General features: G+C 35.7%; 1 protein-coding gene across 1 annotated transcript; it reads right to left on the bottom strand.

Annotated features, from left to right (window-relative positions):
* Window positions 1–12328: 12328 nt before the first annotated feature.
* Window positions 12329–22369, bottom strand: LOC112786646 (SCY1-like protein 2 A). Its single transcript, XM_025830013.3, has 14 exons — window positions 21577–22369; window positions 21006–21110; window positions 20555–20665; window positions 19736–19918; window positions 18701–18827; window positions 17681–17742; window positions 17511–17597; window positions 17183–17269; window positions 16176–16289; window positions 15950–16078; window positions 15118–15180; window positions 14168–14329; window positions 13933–14051; window positions 12329–13817 (listed from the first exon to the last, which is right to left on the bottom strand). The coding sequence occupies exons 1-14, from the start codon at window positions 22066–22068 to the stop codon at window positions 12896–12898; spliced, it is 2763 nt and encodes a 920-aa protein (XP_025685798.1). The 5' UTR covers window positions 22069–22369; the 3' UTR covers window positions 12329–12895.
* Window positions 22370–24005: the final 1636 nt, after the last annotated feature.

Here is a 24005-nt window from a genome sequence, read left to right as displayed (position 1 = left end):
TAGTTAAGGGAATCACTCTACATTACCTGTTCGCACCCAAGTTTTTCAAAGAAACTCAAAGAAATTACCAAATTTTAGAGGGTTTTTATATTTCTTATGTTTAGAACCCTAACTCATAAGTTCATTAGAATAAAAAAAAGGGCTAAATCATAACTGGGCTTAAAACAAACAAAACAACAAAATAAAATAAACATAAAGTAAATTCTAAAAAAGTGATGTCTTTTTAATTCATCTTGACTAACGAGAGTGTTTAATGCATCTTGTAAATAGTAAGACATTTGACTTGTGATAATCATTAATCATTGTCTTGTCCAATTCTTGATGCATTTTCTGAACAAATTATTTAGCCATGTTTGCAAAACCTTCTTTTATTTTCTTAGTTGTTGCTCTTGTAATTGGACCAATTGGCATATGGCATTTCTCAATTTTTTCCACGGGGCTTGTATCAATTTTATATGTGCATCTAATCACGTAACGCTATATTAGTAAAAATAACTACATTTTATATTGATTGCGTGAATGATTATCAAGAGAATAATTATGATTATACGACTGTATAAAATATTTTACATAGTGCATCAAAATTAATACATAAACAATAGCCACCAAATCATTTATTTATATACATATTAAAATAAAAAGATAAAATATTATTTTGGTCCCCTAACATTTGGACTAAGTAGTAATTTAGTCTCTAACATTTTAAACGTCTTATTTTAGTTTCAAAAATGTTCAAAGTCCTATTTTAGTCTCAAAAATTTTAAACAAGTTTAATGTTGTTTCACTATTAAATTTGACACAAACAGTTAACATATTTAAGAGCTAATAACGTTTGATTCCATTTTGTAAGTAAAATCGACATATCAATGATCACTAACTTTTTCTTTGATTCTAGAGCGTTGATAATTGATTGATAAAATTTGTGATTTTTTATAACAAGAAAAAGATCGAAAAGAAGAAGTGTTACAAGAAAGTTTTGGTTATATTTTTATAATATAAAAAAAAGATATAACTTAATAATAATGTTTTATCACTCACTTCATTAATTATTTGTGTAAATTTAATAGTGGGACAACATTAAAATTGTTTAAAATTTTTTAGGACAAAAATATGACATTTAAAATATTAAAGACTAAATTAATATTTGACCTAAATGTTAGGAACTAAAATAATATTTTATTCAAATAAAATATAAATATTAAAAATAAATTAATGCATATATTTATACATATACATAGTAACTAATTTTTGTGTGTATATAATATTTTTTTATATATATTATTTGGTCAAGTTACTTTCTTTCTCTATGATATTTTTGTCCGACAGATCAAAGATTAATTTATCGCAAATTAGAGCTCTATTCAAAAAAATTTTATTGATCAACATATTTTGACATAAAAAAACAAAACTCAAATTCTTAATACTTATTTAAATACTTCGTCAACCCAAATTAATTAAGTTTCTTCAATAATTGATCCCTTATTGACCATGATTAATTTTCTTAATATATGGAAAAGATTATCTTTACTTTTTTTTCCGGCGTTTAACTTGTTGTATAATGATATTGACGGAAAAATGTATAAACAAAAATGTTTAATAAAATTGATATTATTATTGTTGGGTCCATATATATATATATTTGAATACAATTATGTTAGATTTTATGGTAAAATTAGTTATTAATATAAAATATATATTAAAATATAAAATATACATTAAAAATAAGTTAAATTATACATATATTTTGTAAGCAAATATATAATAACTAATTTTAACGATTGATTTTAATATACAAATAGTATTTTTTATCGAATATCATTCTAGTAAAAAAAAATTATTACTATATCTGATATTATTTTAGACTTTAAGACATGAATCTAAAATCATTTATCAAAAAAAATAAAATATTTATTATATTAACTAATTTTAAATTTATTATTATACATATTTAATAAAAAATAAAATAAATTATTAAACATATTAGGCGTAAAGTATCGTTTTTGTCTCTAACGTTTGGGGTAAGTCCTATTTGTGTCCCTAACGTTTAAATCGTCCTATTTGTATCCTTAACGTTTATAAAAGTGATTCAATGTTATCCTACTATCAATTATACTAACAAATCAGATTATAATTTTTAATTATTTTCACTTAGATGTATTCATTCTCAATCAGGTCTCACTTGGATGTGTTCGATTTTAATATTATACCAATTATTTGTGTTTAGATTCAATTATATCCTTAGAAAAGTGAATTATGTAAATGTTGTAGGAATTAGTTTCAACATTTGATGAGCTATTTTTCGGAGTAGATCATCGATTCTATCCCAGACATTTGTATTCTAACTTTAAGAAGAGATTTTTAAAACTCAAACTAAAGCGCTCATGATGTGTAATTGACGACAGGATAACATTGAATCACTTTTACAAACGTTAGGGATACAAATAGGATGATTTAAACGTTAGGGACACAAATAGGATTTATCCCAAATGTTGGGGACAAAAATAATACTTTACTCAACATATTAGTGTATATTATTTCACTACTAATAAAGATAAACAAAAAATATGATCTCATTGTCCAATGTTACACTTACATTAGATGAAGATCACTAGGTTGCGTTTGGATGGGAGATTGAAATTGAGAGAGACTAGGAGACTATTCATACACGGGCCTATTATGAGAGTTAGACTCAAAATGACTAAAAGCCCATTCTACATAGCAAGAGTCCAAACTATACTTTAGGACTTACCGGACTTTATAGAGGTCGGACACAGCGATAAGACTATGGCCCTACTTATCCAAATAAGTAACTGATTCCTAAGACATCTCCTATTCATCTAAAAGAGAGATCTCAACAACTTCCCTAACAAAAAGAAACGGTTATCCACCCTCAAGGGTGGAACTACTCTAAAAGTTGGTTATCTATTCTACTATAAATACACTGACACTCTCAGCTATATTCAGACCCCAATCTACAAAAAATCTGCTTAAACCCTTACTAACTTAAGAATCGAAGTCCCTTACAAGTACCATCTTCCACCTCCTCATGCGGAATTCGGAGTCGGACGCTACCCTACAAGGAGTCTGGACCTCATGTTCAGACCCAAAAGCAACCCTATTTCAGTTAAGTCTCAGAACATTGGCGCTATTGCTGGAGACTTGAAGCTCAACTCTTGATAATGACGGATGATCAACAAGATAGTAAGACAACCACTCGAAAAGAACAGGATGCAAGCATATTATAATCAACGACACAATTACCCTCAACAAAATGTGCGCTGGCTTTCTCTATGCATCCAGTTCAAACAGCTTGATTAATCCAAATTTGTTATGAAGAACTAAATTCCACAGGAAAACAAGGCATTTTTTGATAAACAAGTATCAAAATGTGCACCGCTGACATACAATGATTCTTTTGCAATAAAGATGTGTGAATAACTCCCAAGGATTTTACGTCAATTCGACCTTTCTATGGTGGTAACAAAATCAAAGATTCCACTCTCTCTTTCACCTACTCCTCTACTCTTCATGGCAAACTATTGCTTCTCATGTAATAGGATGAGTCATGACGTAGAACTTGGTTTTCTTCTCAAACTCGGAATCCACGGTTGTGCCGACATTACAACCTTGGGAAGAATCATGATAAAGTTTTGGACCTCCCCTGACTCCCGGTCCACAAGTCACATCTACAGGGCTTCCGACGCTGACACAACCTTTTCTGATCTTGGGTACCAAATTTCCACTTACACGTGTACGCCTCCACTCTAAGGATTCCTACTTCCAGTGTCGATCTACACACTAGGCAGCATTGTCAACCACAGATACCCACTCAGGATAATAGAGCAGTTGCATGTTCCAAATGCATAGGAAAAAATAAATAAATAAAATATCCCATATTGAGTCAGTAATGAAGGAAAAATGAAAAATATTGTTGGTAAAAACAATGAAACGCTTTTTCCTAATTTATATCCATGCAAGAGAATGCAACATCAGCCAATTTAAATACAATCCATCAGGTTTATTATAGGTGACAAAAATACCATATAAATATAGGTTGGAATACAGTTTCTATGGATACCAAAAACTCTGTTAAATTGGATTAAATATACCAAACGGCAGAGGCAAGGATGATGCTCCTGCAGTCTCTGCTAACATACCAACTCCCAATGCACCTTCTCAATATGATGATGACAACACCAACCATGGTGGATTGGAAATCGCAAATTCGCCATCATCAAAGAAAAGAGGAGGAAACGACAAAGTGCCATAACTCGTGAGTTCCCTGCCATCAAACCTTGTCACAAACAATCAAAATCCCAATCCGCTTGTCTTTCTGAATCTACCGCTGCCTCGTCAAGCTCGAACAACTCCTCTCCACCGGTCAACTCTCCAATATCGTCAGTATCTGATGCATGAGCATCTTTAGTTACTTTCTTTATTCTTTTTTTTTTTTGAATAAATATAATAATTTCCTTATTTTAATTGAGATTTTGTGTTTTAATCAATGTTTCTTGGAGTTGTTTTGTGCTTTGATATGTTTAAGAAGTTATTAAAATATTTTAAGCGAGAATAAAGGAGGAGAAGAACAACCAAATAAGCCTCTGGGAGAACCAAGGAAGGTACCATGCAAAAGGAAGCAACCACCCAAGGAACCAAGAATTGAAGACAAATACATAAAGAATTTGTGGATATTGTCATTCTGACCTCTTCATACTCGAGTGAGCATAATTTGAGCTACAAAGGTCCCATTAAAAAGGTTTTAGCGGTGTTAGAAAGATAACTTTTAGAGTTTTCCAACAATATATAATTGTCTATAGTGGACGTTCAGTTTGGGCCGCGAACGACCCTCATCTTTGAGCTCGAAAATTCAGCACAAAAAACCCCAGCATGGGACGTGAGCCACACCCTCTACACGCCCTTCATGCAGCAAAACACCCCTTAGAAGTGTTCCATGAAGGCATAGGACTTTCCCACATGCCTAGCCATTTCTGCCACGCACAAAACACGTCCAAAATACCTCCAAACACGCTCCTACACACCATGTAACACTCCAAACTCCATACAAGCATGGTGTGCCACATCCCTCCACACCCATGTATGCCTTGCCACACTTGTCTCACCACCTCCACTCTCTCTTCATCACTAACACGGGATGTCCCCCACCCCATTCTTTACTCTCTTCACTAACGTAGGACATGGGTCACGCCTAGTCCACACCCAAGCTTCTAGGCACGAAGACGTCTAATGTGCCTCACGCACAAGCCTTCATCCTTCACCAACGTGGGACGTTGCCCATGCCACCTCCATGTATGAAGCTCCACATCCCACGTTGAAGACCCACATACCACGTTGGGCCAAAGGCCACCAGCCCCATCTCCCTCTCCGTACGAAGACGTCGCACGTGGCCTTCCTCACGTCACACGTTAGGCCAAAGGCCAGCAACCCCATCCTGCATGCTTGCAAAGACGTCGCAAGTGGCATTCCCACGTCCCACGTTGGGCCAAGCTCCATCAGCCTCAACCTCCAAGTCCTCGAGCACGTGGGACGTTGCACACGCCAGGGACACGCTAAGCCTCCAAGTCCTCGAAGAAGTGGGACATAACCCATGCCCACTTGCATGCCAAGCCTCTAATATTTAGGGGCGTGGGACGTCCCTCACTTGACCCACATCTTTAAGTGCAACACCAACCCTTGGAAAGTGCGCATCAAGAAGGCTAAAAGTCAATTCTCAAGCCCAAGACTTAAGTGCAAGCTCATGATTTTAATAAAGCAACTTAGCAACACATCAAGTTCTGAATTTCAGTTACAAGGAAGATCACTAGTTAATTAAGAGTCATTAGAAAAGATTTGATTAGGATTTGATTTGATTCTATTTTGATTTAGTTTGAATTTGAATTTTAGGTTTTAAATAAGGACTTTTTCCACGAATAGGGGACAGCATGGACTACACACCATACTTTAGAATTTTATTTTCATCCCACCATAAGCAATTAATCTCCTTTGTTAAGGTTAGGAGCTTTGTTTATCTTTTTATGGATTATTAATCTAAGTGTTTTACTTTATTTGAGGTTTATGATTTGATTTATTTCTTGTTTGAGTTTTCGTTCTTCATCCCTAAAGATTTGAAATTGTTGGGAAATATTCTAACTCCATTTTGGATTCTAAATATTGTTTTGAAGAAGTAATATTGGAATTATCTTGAAAACTCTTTCTCGTGACTTTTTGATTTAATTAGGAATAGTGTTTCAAAGAGTGTGCGACACTTTATGATTTTAAATTGCTCTAGTTTGAATAAGTTTCAATTGTTTTGGACTAGCTTGGATAAGTGACATATAATTCAACCTAAGGACTACTCTTGAATCTTATTTGAAACTATATCAGATTTGTGCTTTGAATTGCCAAGGAATTGGAATTTGACTATCTATGATTTATCGTGATTGATCTCTGCATGCCTCAAATAAATGAACATAAGGATTGTTTTTCCAAGGAGTGAATATCTTTGAAACCTTAACACTCTCATAATCATTGTTTTCATTCACTGTTTGCTATTTTATTTGCCTTTGTTTTCACGTTTAATTCCTTCACTCCTCTGTTTCAGTTTGACTAATTAGAATTAGTCAATCATTGTATCTTAGTCTTTTAATCCTCGTGGGAATGATAATCCACTCACCGTGGTATTACTTGATACGATTCGGTGAACTTGCCGAGTTATGGTTTTGCAAAATTCTGCATCAGCGTCCCCACCTCCAAGCACACCAAGGAGCAGGAACACTCCTTTGAAATCCCATCCCTCTCCCTCTCTGCAACAATAATCCCCACCTCGATCTTTGCCATCGACAGCATTGACGAAGTCGACCCCAACCTCCACCTTGTAAGAGGCCGCAAAGACGCTCTTCTCTATGAAAAGATGGTGGAAGCCGCCTCTGGCAAGTTTCTGGTGGTAATCGACGACACGAAGCTCGTGTCAGGGCCCTGTGCTAGCGGCCTCGCTATACTGGTGGAGACGGTACAGTTCTGCTAGAAGAACAATCTGGTTCAGCTTCAGAAATGGTTAAGAAGGTTGCAACGCTAATATGAGATTGGATGAGAGTGGAAAATTCTACATCGTCGATAATTCGAATCACATCATTGATTTGTACTTTAAGACTCCCAATCAAATCAAAGTAGTGAACAACATCGAAAATCCTCAGGGCACATCTTTTGTTGGTTGCTCACAAATTGTATCACTGCCAATGAATATGAAAAAAATAATCCAATTGTAGAATTTGATGCTGTTTGCACACCAATAAAGATGGATGTCATCCAGGAAGAAAGCACACCATAATCAAAACAAAGGAGAAGAAAACACCGTCCTATAGTCATTGTAGAAAGCAAACCAAAACAAACTCAAAAGCCAACGTAAGAAAAGAATGTTCAATTAAAAGGAAATTCAATTGGTAAGAGAAAATATGTGAGAAGGAAAGGGGTAAATAAGACCCCTACTACTCCAACAGAAGAAACAACTGGTCTGATTAAAGTCTTAACGGTAGAATCTACAAAAAGTCATGTAAAAGGACTTTGTTTGACAAATTTACTGGCACAGAAAATACAATCATACAACTAAGTACAGTGAAATTGGAGACAACATAAATGTAAGTCTTCCTTGTAGTATAGTCACTTCTATGCAAAAGGCATCAAAGTCATTACCAAAAGAGGCACAGGTCCCGAAGTAATATTTATCACTCTTATATTTTATTACATAATTTTCTAGTGAGTATATACAGAAAAATATGCCACGGAAAAGATACTTCCTCCTCTACCGATCCAAAGCAATAATAAAGGACGTTGGATAGATTACTACAAGTACCATTGAATTTAAGACCACACTACAAATGAGTGCTATGATTTGAAAAATGTGATTGCAAAACTAGCTAGAGAAAGCCAGTTGGATAGATACATTGTTACAATAACGCTGGACCACAAAAGAAGTTAGGAGTGCAAAGACAGAGAAAGATCACTAAAGTCTATAAGCACTCTGAATCGGCTTGTGCATGTTAGCACAAGAGGACTTGCAGAAGCCAGAACAATTAAAGTCTCATCGGGAAAGAGTAAAGACGACTTGTTATCCAAGTTGACAGAAGTATTCCAAACAATAAAGCAGCATGGAATGAGACTAAATCCCACAAAGTGCACCTTCGCATAAAAGCAAGAAAATTCTTGGGGTTCATTCTCACTCAAAGGGAGCATTGAAGCTAACCCGACCTGCTCGAGAGGAGGTTCAATAATTAAATGGTAGACTTATAGCTCTAGCTTTGTTCTACTATGAAAGAGGCACGACTTCACATGGACCCAAGAATGTGAACAAGTCTTCCAAGAATTTGTAAAATTCTTGTCTCAGCCTCCAATTCTTACCCGACTGAAGAGCTCGTTCTATATTTAGCTGTGGCTGACAAAGCAGTAGTCTCTGCATTCTTCAAAGAAGACGACGCTAGACAAAATCTCACCTACTTCACCAATAAGGTACTACAAGGAGCTGAGCTCAATTATAAGAAAATTGAGCAAGTTGCATATGCTTTGGTCCTGGCATCTCGGAGATTGTGATCCCCAATTTCAAGCTCACACCATCAGAGCCTGAACTAATCAACTCATGAAGCATATCCTCCAGAAAAAAAGTGAATATTGCATGATAGATGCTACAGTGGGATGTGGAGATGTCCGAGTTCGGCTTAAAGTATGAAGCTCAGACAACCATAAAGTCGCAATACTTGGCCGACTTCCTTGCAGAATATACTGGGGAGTGAAATGGGAGCTCCACGACTTGGAACCTATATGAAGACAGACCATCAAACAAAGCTGGTAGTGGGACAGGGATCATCCTCGAGAATGAAAAAGGAAAGGTCAGGCATATAACCCGAGAGCAGAATGGCCGAGCTGATGTCCTCTCCAAGCTAGCTAGTAGCTAGTATAAAGCCTGGGACGATAATAAAATCCTGATCCAAAAAACACTACAGTTACATTCAATATCAAAAGAAGTCAACAAGACGGATATCCTCACAATCTAGGGATGGACGACTCCAAGTGTTGAATATATCTAGTTCGACATCCTTCCTCAAAGAGTAAAGGGAGGCAAGGAGATTAATGAAAGAAGCTTAGCACTACACCTTAGTTTGCAATATTCTCTATAAAAAAGGGATATCAATTTCTTTATCAAAGTGTGTCCTAACTTTGAATACAAGAAGTTCTAGATAAAACCCACAATGAAATTTGGCAGGTCACCAGCAAAAATGTGTTACGAGCTGACTACTACTGACCGTCTTTTCAAAGCTCACACAAATGCTATAAACATATGGAATGACTCAAACTAACACTGAAAAATCTTCCTTTTGACATGCATATGTCAAAGAAGCCATGATTCTCATCGACATAAATAAAGAAAAACTAAGGGCAACATTCTGCAATGAAGTCAAAGCACAAAAGAAGAACTCGACCTCCTTCTAGAAATTTGAGAGTAAACTCAGATAAGAGAAGAGGCTTTGAGAAATTCTACAACAAAATTGGTAACATTCAAAGGATGGATATGAGGTACGACAAGATTCGTCACAAAAGACCTCATCCTGATAAGAAATAATATTGGGTTACAGAGATCGGGCGAAGAAAAGCTGACAGCAAACTGGAAAGGACCTTGAGGTCTTAGGAAAAGGCTACTACAAAATGTCCGACCTCAAGGGTGGCGAATTGCTCAGGTCGCGACACGCCTCCAACATAAGGAGATACTACAATTTCTTATAAAAATTGATTTTCTACAATTAAAACGCACCAATTTAAGCTCGACAAAACACAAAAATTATTTTCCAACCTGATTGGTTGGCAAGATAGCGACGAGGTCCAAATTGGTGTAAGTTACATGAATTGGAAAAAAACACATCGAAAAAAGGTCGGGCCAAAAGGGTTGAAAGAGTTGTGCTTAGAATAAGTCACAAAAGTAAGTTAATTAAATACGCCCCTCGAAACATAAATACGATTTAACAACTCAACTTGCACGAGTAACAAATAAGTCGTACAATATTCCAAGCCCACGAGCTCATCTCTACAAGTTTCAAAATAAACGACTTAGTCGTATAAATTGGGACAACTTCACAAGTTGCCCAAAGAAAACTTGTTCCAGCATCCACAATAACACGAGGACAACTCAATTTAAATGAGTTGTTCCAGGTAACCATATTTTCAACGAATTTGTATCAAGTATCAACCTGAAAGAAAAACTTTAAAAGTGATTTATATCAAAATCACTAAAGCAAAATTGAAACAACTCGATATAAAATGAGTTGCGAAAAATCAAAAGGATAAAAGCCAAAATGACAAGAAAAACAATCCTTTAACCAAACGACTCATACAGAAACGAGTTGGAAAGGAATGGAAGGATGGTAGGAGCGTTTCAAACAAAATCGAAACGTATCTTCCAATTAAAATAGCTCGGGTAAAAACGAGTTGTATCATACACAAGGATGACAACCTTGCAAAAACTAGAAAGGAGAGGGAATAAACATATAATCCCTTCAACTAAGCCGCCAATTTATTCTCGACAAAGCACGAAAATCACAAGCCGACCTTTTTAATGGTCGCTCGGATAAAGCAATGAGGTTCAAATTGGTGCCCAGTGGTTATAATACGGCTTGGGGATTTAAAACAACTCAAACTCATGAGTTGAACGAAATCGAGTAAAAAATAAACATATGATCTAAGCGATTTGTATTAAAACAAATCGCGCAAAACAACTTGATATATAACGAGTTGTGCTTCAAAAAAAGACTTGTATAAAAACAAGTCATCTATAAAAAAACTCGGAATGAACGAGTTGAACAAATCATTGAAAGGCTTCATTCGATAATCCTATCCGGTTGATTGCTCGAATCGGACTTCATAAAGCTCGACCTCGAGCAGGGGCACAATGGATAAAGCAACGAAGTTCGATGGCTATAAAGATGATCTGATATTTTAAAATGACTCAAAGTAAACAAGTTGTACTTAAAACAAGTTGTGAAGTCCTAAAAATCCGAACTAAACGAATTGCATGAAATCCGATCAAGAAATAATCATGTCTCAAAATAAGCGATTTGTACCAAAAACAAATTCGTGCTACAAATCTACAGCCTTCAAAACAACTCAGTATAAAACAAGTTGTACAAAATGAAAACAAATTTTAGAATGGTGATTTGTATTAAAACAAGTCACGCATCCTTAAAATAACTCGAACTGAACGAGTTGTACGAAACGTTACAACATTCAAATTACGTCGAGTCAACCGACCTTATTGGCTTCAGAACTCAAACTACTAAATGACTTATCCAAGCTCAACATTTCAACTTGGTCATCTAATTGTTCGAGCCCAACTTTATGCTCGACCTCGAGTAGGGGCACTACTCATACACTAGTCTATTATGAGAGCTAGTTCCAAAATGATTAAAAGTCCATTCTAGATAGCAAGAGTCCAGATCACACTCTAGGACTGACCTTATAGAGGTTGGACACAACGATAAGAGTTTGGCCCTACTTATCCAAATAAGTAACTGACTCCTAAGATATCTCATATTCATCTAGAAAGGAGATCTTAACAAATTCTCTAACAAAAGAGAACAGTTATCCACCCTCAAAGGTGCAACTACTCTAAAAGATTGTTATCTATTCTACTATAAATACACTGACACCCTTAGGTATATTCAAACCCCAATCTACAAAAAACCTACTTAAACCTTTGCTAATTTAAGCATCGGAGTCCCCTTACAAGTACCACCTTCCACCTCCTCACAAGTACCACCTCCCACCTTCTCACGAGGAACTCGGACGGCAGCACCTCAACACCAGTGAAAGTCGGACGCTGTCTTACAAAGAGTATGGATATGAACCTCACATTCAGACCCAAAAGCAACCCCGTTTCAGATAACCCTCAGAACAGAAAGTCTCAGTATTATAGTTGATGTAAAGTGTATAAAAACTAAGAGAGAAAGACTAAATTATATTTTAATATCTTATTTAATTTAAAATAAATATAGAGATTGAATCAATAAAATTACTTAAATACTCTTGTGGTCATGGATAGAAATCAATAATTATAAGAAAAATATATTTATACCACTTCTTGTCTGTATTTTTTATATCCTTTTATAATATAAAAAATAAATCTTTTATTGTTTTTATCGATCACTTTTAAAGTTTTTTAATACAAATATTCAAAAAATAAAAAATATACACAAATAAAAAGAGGTGGTCAAATTTCACTATCACTCATGTACAGCCAAAATAAGAGGTCAATTTCCAACCACCCCCCCCCCCCCCAAACAACAAAAAAGAGTGCCACTGAAAATTTCACACGTTGATCCTTCAATCCAATGAAATCAACTTCTACAAAAGCTGGACAAAACAATGCTGCCATGAGCATTCAATTACAATAATTCAAATAAAAAAGATAAAACAGAACTTTGACGCCATTTTTTTCACTTCACAGTCCCTTCAACCCGCAAACAGTTTCCATTATGCCTAATGCCGATCTATCCCTATTGAAATACGGATCAATATTGTTTAAGGAAAAACTGACTGCTTTTTATTGTTCTCAACACAGTCTAAGTAACCAGGACTTCTCTGAATACACTTTGCCTGATGACCTTAGAATGAAGTATGATATATAAGAACAAAAAAATATTTAAAAAAAAATATTAATCCAAATTTTTAAACGGTCACTTTAACTAAGCAACATACAACGAAACCTTTACAAAGTGTTGTCATTCCTAAGCACGTGGCATGATTTTCTGCAATCTTTCCCTTCACGATATCTCAGAGCATTCAGCATAAGGACATGACATAATAATACAATCTCAGCAGCAACTCACAACCCTGATACGACGACAATAATAGAAGCAAGCTACCCCAACAAATCCATAAGAGGTGGCTGCTCAGAATGTGACCTGGTCTGAGAGGGCCTACTGGTTGAAGCAGGCCCCCTTCCACGGCCTCTTCCTCTACCCACTGTGGTTGAAGGGGGTGGTGCAAGTCTAAGTGCACTTTGCTCATTCTTGTTGGAAGCAAAGATTGATCCTAGATCCGTTGACTTGTTATATGAAACAGTTGATGCAGGCAACTGTTGACTCTGTTTTTGGAACCCAATAGAATTCTGAGGTTCAAAACCACCATTCAGGCTACCAGTGGATGAAATACTGTTCCCGATGTTCAAACTGACAGGGCCTGCAGAACTTCGGGAATTAAGTGGCTGATTGTTGCTCATTTGGAGACCCACATTGCTTGAAGTGCTTGTCATCTTATTCATTGGGGTTCCAAAAGTACCATTGTTGGAAATTCCAGATCCACCTGTTGAGCCACTAGGACGTGGAGGCCAATTAGCAAAAGGATCAATATCTTCAAGGCTATTAGATGTGGATGAGGTTCCTCCTGCAACTGCACCCCTTTCAGCATCACCATTTTGATGGGCAATGTCAAAAGATGAACGAGGTGGCCACTCTATATCTACTGAAGGGCACGAATTGATAGCCTGTTGATTAGAAACAGCAGATGATGGCAAATTATTTTGTGAAGATGTTAAATGGCCAATAGGGTTGCTGAGCACAGATTGAGTAGATGCATTAACAGAATTCTGGACAGCTGCGGTGGTTCCCTTTGCTGTGGAACCCCAATCTTCATCCCAACGGGAGCTACTTTTGGTTGAAGAAGCCACAGTGCTGCTACTCATCCTTGGTGCTTCACTTTGAAGTCCATTAACCATAGGAGATGCTTTTACCTCTGGGATACCAGAACCAGTCACAGCTACTCCACGCTTCTCTTCAATCTTCCTGTATGATGATGAAAACAAATTCAGAAAGAAATTGTCAATGGAATATCATGAGAGAGAGAGAGACAGACAGAGACAGAGCAACTAATAGAAAGTGTGTATGAAAACACAATTACTGGAGCATATCCTTCACAAAGAGCATATATTTGGCAAACTGCTGGATGTTCAGTTGTTGTGCAGTCAAGAGGGGCACAATTAATGGAAGAACATGTTCCGCAACAAATTCTACACCAAACTGAACAAAACAAATCAAACAAAATTTAGCTGCAACCCCATATGTCATCAAATGTAGCAGGAATCAGTATGCTAAAACATATACAATTCATATATCAGGCCACTAATTAATATTACCCGCTTAAAAATAGAATTTGCAACCCCAAGGGTACACATAAGGGTTGGAGGAGAATGGTCAACAGCAGTACACCGCTGAATAGTTTGCAAGACATCCAAGACAGCAGGTTTATCAAGTCGGCTAACCATTTCTCCTAGGCAAAGGAAAGCATTCACTCTAACCTGCCATAACAGAAATACTAACAGATTACAGGTTTAATAAAGGGTGAAACAGACATCAGACATACAACAAATATAGTATATATAAGCATAAATATACAAGAGAATAGGATCACTAATGGGGAAAAAATTTCCTTATGAAATATTAAAAACACCGGAGAGAAGGGGAAAAAACCAAAACAAAACAAACAAACAAAAGAATAAGTATAATAGGTGAGAGAAGACATTAAATTTCAAAACTGCATATAACCACAATTTGAGTAGGTAACTACCATGGTAAAAAGTGATAACCTCCTTATTATTTAGCAAAATCAAGATTACAGTACTAAGGCTGCGTTTGTTTACAGGAATGGGACACTGAGACATAAAATCGTGTTTAACAGATGAGATATGAACAAAGACATTGTGTCCAGAGGCAATGAATTAGTATATATATTTTGTGTCCATCCTAATAGAAAAAACATAAAGACGCTAACAAGGGACACAACTTATTTTTCATTTTTTCTTTCATTATTCTTGTTAATTTTTCATAATTATATTTTTTATTATTATATTTTTCTTCTCAAATTTTTTAAATGAAATAAAATGAGAATAAATTGGATTTTCATAATTTGTTCTAGTTTATCACCAAACAGAATACAAGAACACTAAATTTGTGTCTTGCCCTTTGTGTCTTGTTCTCAGTGTCTTATCTTATCCTGTTCTCAGAAACAAACGCAACCTAAAAGACACCAAAATAACCATGTCAACTTTAGGAATTTTAACTTTAAAAAAAGAAAAGCCTAACATACCGCTGCAATTGTTGTTCTAAGTGCTAACCCATGAACACGGGGCAAAATCACTTGTTGCACTAGCTGAAAGAGAAAAGAATATCAGATACATAACAAGTGTTGCTGCTTTAATACAGAATAATATTTATCTAATTTTTTGTCACGGAAAGCAACAAAGAGCCAAACCAAAGGTTATCCACTGATTAGAGACTCATTTTACTAACCAAATGTCTTTCCACATGTTTCCGATTGCTACAAATGTGTCACAACTAGCAAACAATAATAATGTAAATATACTCATAAAAAGAAATAACTAAAATATAGCGTCAAAGCTAATTGTATAATGTAGTGTTAATTGTTTCATGAGAAGGCTATACAGTATAATGTAGTGTCAACAGTTCTCTCTCAATGTTAGTGGAAGGGTATACATGGGCAAAAGTAACTGCTACTAGAGGTTATTTATTCTATGTTTTAGCACCTTCATTAGTAATAGAGAAGTTATCTCGCAATGTTTGTGTGTGTGTGTGTGCGCACGCCCCATACTTCCACCATACTGACCATAGGTCACAATGCCAGTCACCATAACAGTAACACCATGATAATTTTTGGCAATTCTCCACAAACCACCATCCTACCATTCTTTCAGACCCATCGAGGGACATGCAAGATGCAGGCTAGAACTTTTGAAGTTTCAATTACCAAAATCAAGAGTTTTTAATCTATTGAAGAAAATATTTTCATGGCACACAATAATCAACTTTATAAAACAGCTTCAAATGATATAGAGAAAATATCTGGCTATTTTAAAATTTCTCAACAATAAGAAAAACTCCTACAGGAATACAGCACTCACCTGGGCATCAAGTTGCTTGGAAAGAGATCCAGATTTTTTCAGGACCTCCTCTTGTAAACGAGCATCGGTATCATCATAGGCCCGAATAATCATTGGAAGAACATGTGAAATTAAATGCTCTTGACTAGCCTAAATGAAAAATGTATTAAGCAATGGTCAAACAGAATATATAAAGCCAGGATCCCTAAGTCATTACAATAAATAAAAAGAATTTACAGATAACTACCTTGTTTATTATAAGCTCGGAATGCTTCACCAAGAGTAACAATGTCTCACCAGAAGCACTACTCAGGACAGGTACAAGGGCTGGAAGTGTTGAGTTCTCAAAATCATTCTTGTCCTAAACAAAAACTTAAAATATCAACTAGTTTCCTTTCTATCTTGATGAATCTATTCACTGTCATTTTTTTTTTTTTTTACAAAAAATCCCTTAAAATATCCACATCACTGTGTACTAATGCTTAGACAAATATGTATTTATAATCTATTCAAGCAGATCAGAGATTTCATTATTACAACTATTACGGCAAGCAAGGGAATCATAAACTTCTATATTACGACAGCAAGAATTAGAAAAGGATCTCACTTAAAATATATAGAAGAGCAAGAGAGAAGGGTACAAAATTACAAACAATTCACTAGTCAAGGCTAGCTACATGGATCAAACCATGTCATTAGGCTCTATCAAAAACACAATTTTTGGAAACTGCTTAGGGTGGGGTCTTTTTTTTTTTTTTTGAATTTTCAACACAAGTTTGCAGTCTTCCTGCCTTCTAATCCACCTATCTTTTTTATCCACTTTTATCATTTCAGTCTCCATTGTTAATATTACAAACCACTTAAGACAAATTTCTATCATCTCTCAAATAGATGAACTCCAACCATATCCTGAATGTCAAGATATAAAGTAAAGCCCTTTAAATTTGCACAAAGAAGTCAAGTATGGAGCATTGTAAATGTTACAATTGTGGTTGAAATGAGATCCAGAAGAACCAAGAAGAACAATGGATGGGCTAGTGGAGCTACAGCGATGTCAAAGCTAACAGGTATACACAATGTTGACATTGATAGGCAATTGACAAGAAAAACAACAGAAGATAAAATAAAATAAAATAATAATTGCAGCCAATATCAGCACTTCAGAAGTATGACTAATTTTCTACATTCACCACCATGATAAGGAGTGTTTTAGGCAACTCTAACTAAGCAATGAAAGAAAAAGTGAGAACTAACCTGAGACTCTGCAATGGTCAGAACCATTGGTAGAATCATTGGCTGTATCACAACATTCCGAAGTTCAGCACAAAGTGGCGGAAGGACCTGCATGGAATTTTAGGTGTCTAAATTTTATTTGACACAACAATAAAAGACTAATAAATAAAATTGAGGGAAAAGGCAATTGTACAAATAAGCAAGTTTTGAAGTTAAAAATTCTTTCAGCTATTCAAAACACACCCTCTGAAATCAAACTTATGTACAGGGAAAAAGGGAATTGACATAAAACTGACTGCCAGATGAAAACAAAACCCAATTACCTAACATAACAAAGCAAACATCATACCTTGTAACGCAATACACGGGAATCAAAATCTTTCCACATGTCTGACAATGCTTTTAAGAACTCTGACTTCTGCATGTTATCTCTTTCCTGAAGGAAGATAAGCACATTATTGGGATTTTTCAACTGACTGGCATGCCATGATGCTAACAAGCGGAACTAAAAACCCTTACAAGCATGTGATCGAGAAACCGCAAAGCACGCAATCTGGTGTCAGTCCGAAAAAATGGAGAGCCTGCAACATGAGGAGCACATATCCTGTCAATACAACCAAAACCAAAACCAAAACCAAACTACCAGAAAGAAATCTTTTTATAGAGGAGAATAATCGGGAGAAGATAAGATATCCCAAAAGAAGAATGAAAAAGGAAAGACAGAAGTCAACAAGATTGATCCATTAAACAAGGCAGGGCAATTGCACTGCATAACTACTAAAGAAAAACTCTAAAAGGCCATTTGTGGCATGTCATCAAGGTTGTCAGGAGCGACTAGCGAGCTCCTATGAATAGCAGGAAGTACAGGGGTAGGAACATAGCATGGAATGGAAGTTCCTACCAGAATGTACAGTAATATCCATATACGCACATGCAAATATGAACACAAAAAAAGCAAATTAGTCAGAATTAACATAATTATACTTCCATTATTAAAAACGGATAATATCGCAGCTCACAAATTAGAATTCAAATGTCAGATAGTTAAAAAATTAAAGACAAAGAATATCCCCTTAATGTAGCTCAGACAAATAAAATAAAAATGAGTGAATGGAAATCACTGCTCCATTTTTCTTCCTATCTTAACCTTTTGTTCTTTGAGGATGTCTGGTCTTCCACGCCTATCAATACTATTTCTTCTTTAATTATTGAAAACAAAAACATAAAAAACTGACTAAAGTTATTGGCCGATCCTCACTAGAAATGTCAAAAACCCAATAATCCACAATTATAATAACAATAAATCTTAAAGAAATAACAATAACATTATGAAGGAGCTAAGATTAAGAAGCTCTAAAATTGATATGAGGGGCATAAATAATAATTATGATGATGATGACGATAGTGAACACTAACACCCATTGAAAATTCAAGTGCAAGGAACTCCCCCAAGAAAATCCTTTCAAGGTTTTGCGATGTCTCTCTTATTTTTCATTCAAAGAATGGATAAAATGTTTTGATTCCCCAAGCCAGCTTTACCTGTAAAATCCATTGCTGTTGGCCTCGAAGACTCATTTGGAGAAAGCATCCTTTGCAGGTCATGAACCAGTTCTGATGGGATAGACGAGAAAGCATCACTGGATAAGTAAGTCAAAGTGTTTGTGTACTGCATAAGTAAAACACCAAAGTTTCTTATTATTTTCTAGCAAGCAAAATAATATAAGAGTGCATTAAGCTAAGCATCCTTCAATCCCTTAACCACCTAAGAATAACTTCAGACACTAATCTGTGCTAAGAACACAATTCACAATAATAGATGTCAACTAGAATATATGATACCAGCACTTACGCTGCGAGCTTATTACACTACATGTAACAATCTAATTCTGAGTAACAGGAGCTTGAAAAATCCATCAATGGAAAAGGGAAAGATGGAACAAAGTTATATTGCTTTAGTTTTCTTTTCTAGATATCAAGCCCCTGGTTTCAGATACAACTCTATTAGTCACCTAAATGCTTCCGTCAGTTCAAACTCCAAGAAATTCCAACGCTAATATCAACATATGCACTATGCTCAGGATTATTATTCCAATAAATGATTACATTAAGTTCAGGATTCTTCCGAAAGCCCTTTTTCATTGTAACATGCGAAAAAACCAAATAAATTGTAATTTAATCATGAAGAAATATCAATTCAGACTGTCAGTGCTCTAACCCAGAATCTATTCCCAACAGTTGTTACATCATTTTGGAGACTAGAATTTCATCCAAACAAAATAGAGAAGTATAATTTTGTTGTCAAACAACCACATCAACATCAAATTTACAGCACGGGTCCTTGATGAAAAGGCAGTTGGATAGATGCCAGGCCACTCCAGCCAACTAATACATTTAAAAAATAAAATAAAATTCTAAAAAAAAAAACTGACAATGTCAATATATTTTTAACCAGCAAACAAGTACACAAGTTTTAGACCCTCTCCTTTGATTTACTTCAAACAATTTCTGAGACAAACTAAAGCAACGGATAAGCATAAGTCTAAGAGAATGGTAGATAAAAAGATTAATGAATACCATCTTCACATTGTTGTGGCAGTCAAACAAAGATTTGCGAGCAATTAAATGGTAGGCAACACATCCAAAACTGAAAATATCAGAAGACCAGCCTGCAGAAGGCACAGTGCTCCTCACCAACTCAGGAGCCGTGTAATTAAGTGATGGCTGAAGTGGTAAAACAGAGTCTTCAACATCATATTCCTGTAAGCAGTCATAGTGCAATAAGATACAGGTCATTTAACCCAAATTACTAAGCTCTCAAGTACAGATGTGATACAATAGTATAAATTCTTGTTAAACAACTGAAAATGATAGCTTTTTTGGCATTTTGAAAATCATAGTACAGACGCTAGATAATAAAAATCATCAAGAAGCATATCTGTCACTTATTCAGACGGATACACAATTATGTGAGAAATACAATCAACACAGGTAAAAAGTAAAAAACAATAATAAAAGAAAGAACATCACAAGACGAAAGTGTATAATGTTACTAGAATTTTATAGATAAAGCAGAGATGTATAGATAGCAGAGATGTATAGATATGTAGTGGATCAGAGGAAGGGGGAAAAGCCGAAAAGGAAAGGAAAGAACTCCATATGAAGATTAAAACAAACACCATATGCAAAAGAGTTGCTCTATGAAAGCAATAAAATTGGCAATATTAAACTGAAACAAATCAAACAAATACAAACCAATTGGAAGCAAAAAAAAGAAAGCTGCTTACAGGAGCAAACCACAACGAAACCAACATATGCACTAATCAATTAATTAAAAGAAATAGGCAACATATGCATCTAAATCTTAATGTCAGTATTAGGGTATATTCCACTCACAGCATAATGGAAGGCATGCAGATTAGCCGAGTCACCATGTGTCTGAGAAGCTGAAATTGCAAAACCAAATCCACTGAGTTTCCATGCTCCACTCAAAGTAATAAGAATATTCTGCGAAGTATATCTTTTTATGATCAATAAACAAATATAGACAATAAACCTCAAGATCGAGGAACACATAATGACACTAGTGAAACAAAAGTCAACTGGCAAAGTAGAAAAGATGCATATCAACCGCAATGGGTGCAGCATGATGCATCGGCAAACATCCCAATGAGAGAAAAGCAGAAAACTAAGATTAAATGATATTAGCAGTTACTTAGATGCCACTCACTGGTATTATTTATTCGCAGCAGCCCACAAAACAGAAGATGGGGAAGGAAATAACTCCTTCAAACTAACATAAAAAGGATCACTAAAAGATGAAAACCACCAAAAAGAAAATTATTACCTCAGGTGATATAGCTCGATGAACGAGATGAGCATGGTTGTGGAGAAAGTCCAACGTTTCTGCCATCTGAAGTAAACCATGCTTCACCTCCAACAGTGACATTTCCTGCAAAGCAAAAGCTTTCTCATAAAAAACTAGCAAATTCAAACATTATATCACATAACACATTGAACATGAAGACATAATCAGCAATTAACATCTAGGTGTTTACATTAACATAATGTTTTGGGCAAAGCCCACCAGGTTAGTTCACTATCACCAAGAACCCAACTAATCTAGCTCAACACGTGGCAGTCCCCAAGAAGGCTTTCGGGGATTTTTTTTTTTTTTTTTTTTTCGCAGTTGAACCCATAGACACACGGTTAAGGGGCATAAGCACCCAACCATTTCAAGCAACCAAGTTGGTACATTAACATAGTTTAACCTTAATTCAGCTTGATTAATTCCTAAAATAAATATTTCGTTGAAATACATGCACTAAATCAAGCTAGATGCCTAGATCACATAACACAATGAGAAAATTCGATGAAATTCAATTCAATTCAATTCAGTTCAATTCAATTTCAATTACCATTCCCCGGAGCTCCTTAGGAACATTGGGAACATTTTCCAAATTTCCCAGCGTATTAGCAACCGAAGCAAACAAAGGCTCGGTGACCATTGCCATGGCGTTCTTGCTCTCATCAAGTGCCTGGACCACGTGGACCACGCCAGGGTGCCGCAGCCGCACGAGCTTCGCAGCGTCTTTGCGGATCAAATCCAGGAACGAATCCTCGGCTGCTTTGGTAAGCCCGGCCCGCATTCGGGCCTCTGAGAGGGCCCGCTTGTCGAGCACCCACACGCACACGACCGGGTACTGGTGCTGCCGCGATGGGTCCCTGGACCGGCCAGAGTATAGCCTCCATGCCAGGCCCGGCCCGGCGGAGCCGATCTGATCAAGAAGCTCATAGTCCTGGAGGGCCTTGGGCCCAGTGACTTCCTGCACCGTCGTCTGAACCGTTTTCTCTATGACCGCCGCGGTCTTCGCCAGCGCTTGGGTTAGGGTTTTCATATTCAGCGACATTTTTGTTTTCTTTAATTGGTTACCCTGAAGAACCTTAATAATTTACGGAATGCACGAACGGAATTAATTGAAGATGAGAAAGTGATCGTGAAGGATGTTAGAGTGGCGAAGGGAATATAGAGAGAGAAAAAAATGGGATCGGAAAGTTTCAAGAGTTATTCTGGTCGCCGACGACGACGACGACGAGATGAGTACTGTTTCTTTTTTCGGGGGTCTATTTTTTCTTCTTCTTCTCTCTCCTTCGCCTTCCCCGCAATTCAAGTCTTCTTTCTTTGTTCGCATGCCGTACCAGTATTGGATTATTAAATTATTTTATTATTATTATCATTATTATTTTGCAATGTAAAAACGTGAAAAATGACTGACACTTGAACTGAAATTTTTTTAAATAAATAAAAAGTATTTTATTTACCAAAATATATTATTTGTAGCATTTTTATTAAAATTCATTATATCTTTTATCTTGTTTACTGTGTAAACGAAATAAAGTCCAATAGGGTAGACGTAAATAAGATACATGTATTTTTATTTCGTTTACGGTGAATATATATATGACATTTACAGTATAAATAAGATACGTTCAGATAAATTTTCAGCAACTATAAAATAATGTGCAACCTTTTGTGTTATCCACAAATATTCACTTCTTCTCTTCCGTTTTTCTTCCGAAAAATAAGGCAAAATGTCTAATAGTAGTAGATATGTGATTGTAAGTATATATTCCAATGGCCATATGAGAAATAGTGATACTGGTGTGATATTTGATTGTGAGAATCTCATTTTGTTATGTACCCAACAAGTAAGTTTTTTGTCGGAGTTGAAGAGTCTGATATTAGGTAATATTGATAGTAGCGGGAGAAAAGAGATCGAAAAGGGTGGGGTATCGGTTGCTAGAACCGATGGGAAATGGAATTTTTCGGTTTCATCTGTTTTGGCTTCATGATGACAAGCATGTGCGCCTCGTGTTTGACATCCATGGGAGAATCATGGCGGAATAAGTGATGGAGCTTTCCGCGGAGGTAGGTGATGTCGGTGGCGGTGGATTTGGCTAGCCGAATTTTGTGCAAGATGACCCTTCTCTCGCACCACCGCTACATGTTGCTAGTCCAGTGGAAGACAAGGACGTTGATGGTGAGGATTCTGACGAGGAGTACGTTGCGGAAGATGATAAGAAGGAAGAGTTTGTACCAGAGACGCCCGATCGAGCCATCAATTCGGTATCTTCTGTCCTCTCTTCATCCAATTCCGACCTTATCAGCTGTACCTAGTCGCTATCAAACATTGGATTTGGATCATGTGCGCACGCCATGCTTACTCAGTAAGTCGATAATATGATTAGAAGATGGTAGAAGTTAGAGGAAAGTTGAAGAAATGGATGAAAAATCTATCCAAAGAACATTATTAAATGAATTATATATATAGATCGCGTTTAGTCTTATTTCGTTTTCAGTGTAAATGAGAAAAGATCATTACATACCACATATACAAACGTGATACGACGTAACACCACATGTACAAATATGATATGATTACGTCGTATTGTGTCTTTTTTCGTTTATAATGTAAACGAGATACATACAATCTTATTTTATTTACATTGCAAATGAGATAAGAGATATGATGAATTTTGATAAAAATATTATAAATTATATATTTTAATAAATAAAATATTTATTTTATTTATTTAAAAAAATCCCACTTGAACTAGTATGTTTTTTTCACTTTTTTACAAGTACATTTTTTATTGGTTAAATTAGTTTCATAGAAAAAAAAAGTAGCAATTATTATATAAAAATAATTTTGATATATCATGAGTTTCTTTTATACATGCAACGAATCAGGTAGTATCATATTAAAAAATAACAACTTTTTTATTTTGACTATTTAAAAAAATCTAAAAAAGAATAGATATAATTGAATGATTATATAAAATATTT

This window comes from Arachis hypogaea, chromosome 20, assembly GCF_003086295.3.
Source record: "Arachis hypogaea cultivar Tifrunner chromosome 20, arahy.Tifrunner.gnm2.J5K5, whole genome shotgun sequence".
Lineage (NCBI taxonomy): Eukaryota > Viridiplantae > Streptophyta > Magnoliopsida > Fabales > Fabaceae > Arachis > Arachis hypogaea.
Note: the sequence above shows the minus strand (reverse complement) of the source record. Positions and strands in the feature narration are given on the sequence as shown.

Excerpts from the sequence above, each read along its gene's own strand:
- LOC112786646 (XM_025830013.3), bottom strand. The coding sequence starts at position 22,068 with ATGTCGCTGAATATGAAAACCCTAACCCAAGCGCTGGCGAAGACCGCG. Across the intron at positions 19,919-20,554 it reads TGCATGCCTTCCATTATGCT|GAATATGATGTTGAAGACTC; the intron begins GTGAGTGGAATA and ends GACTGCTTACAG. Across the intron at positions 15,181-15,949 it reads CCAAGCAACTTGATGCCCAG|CTAGTGCAACAAGTGATTTT; the intron begins GTGAGTGCTGTA and ends TTTCTCTTTCAG.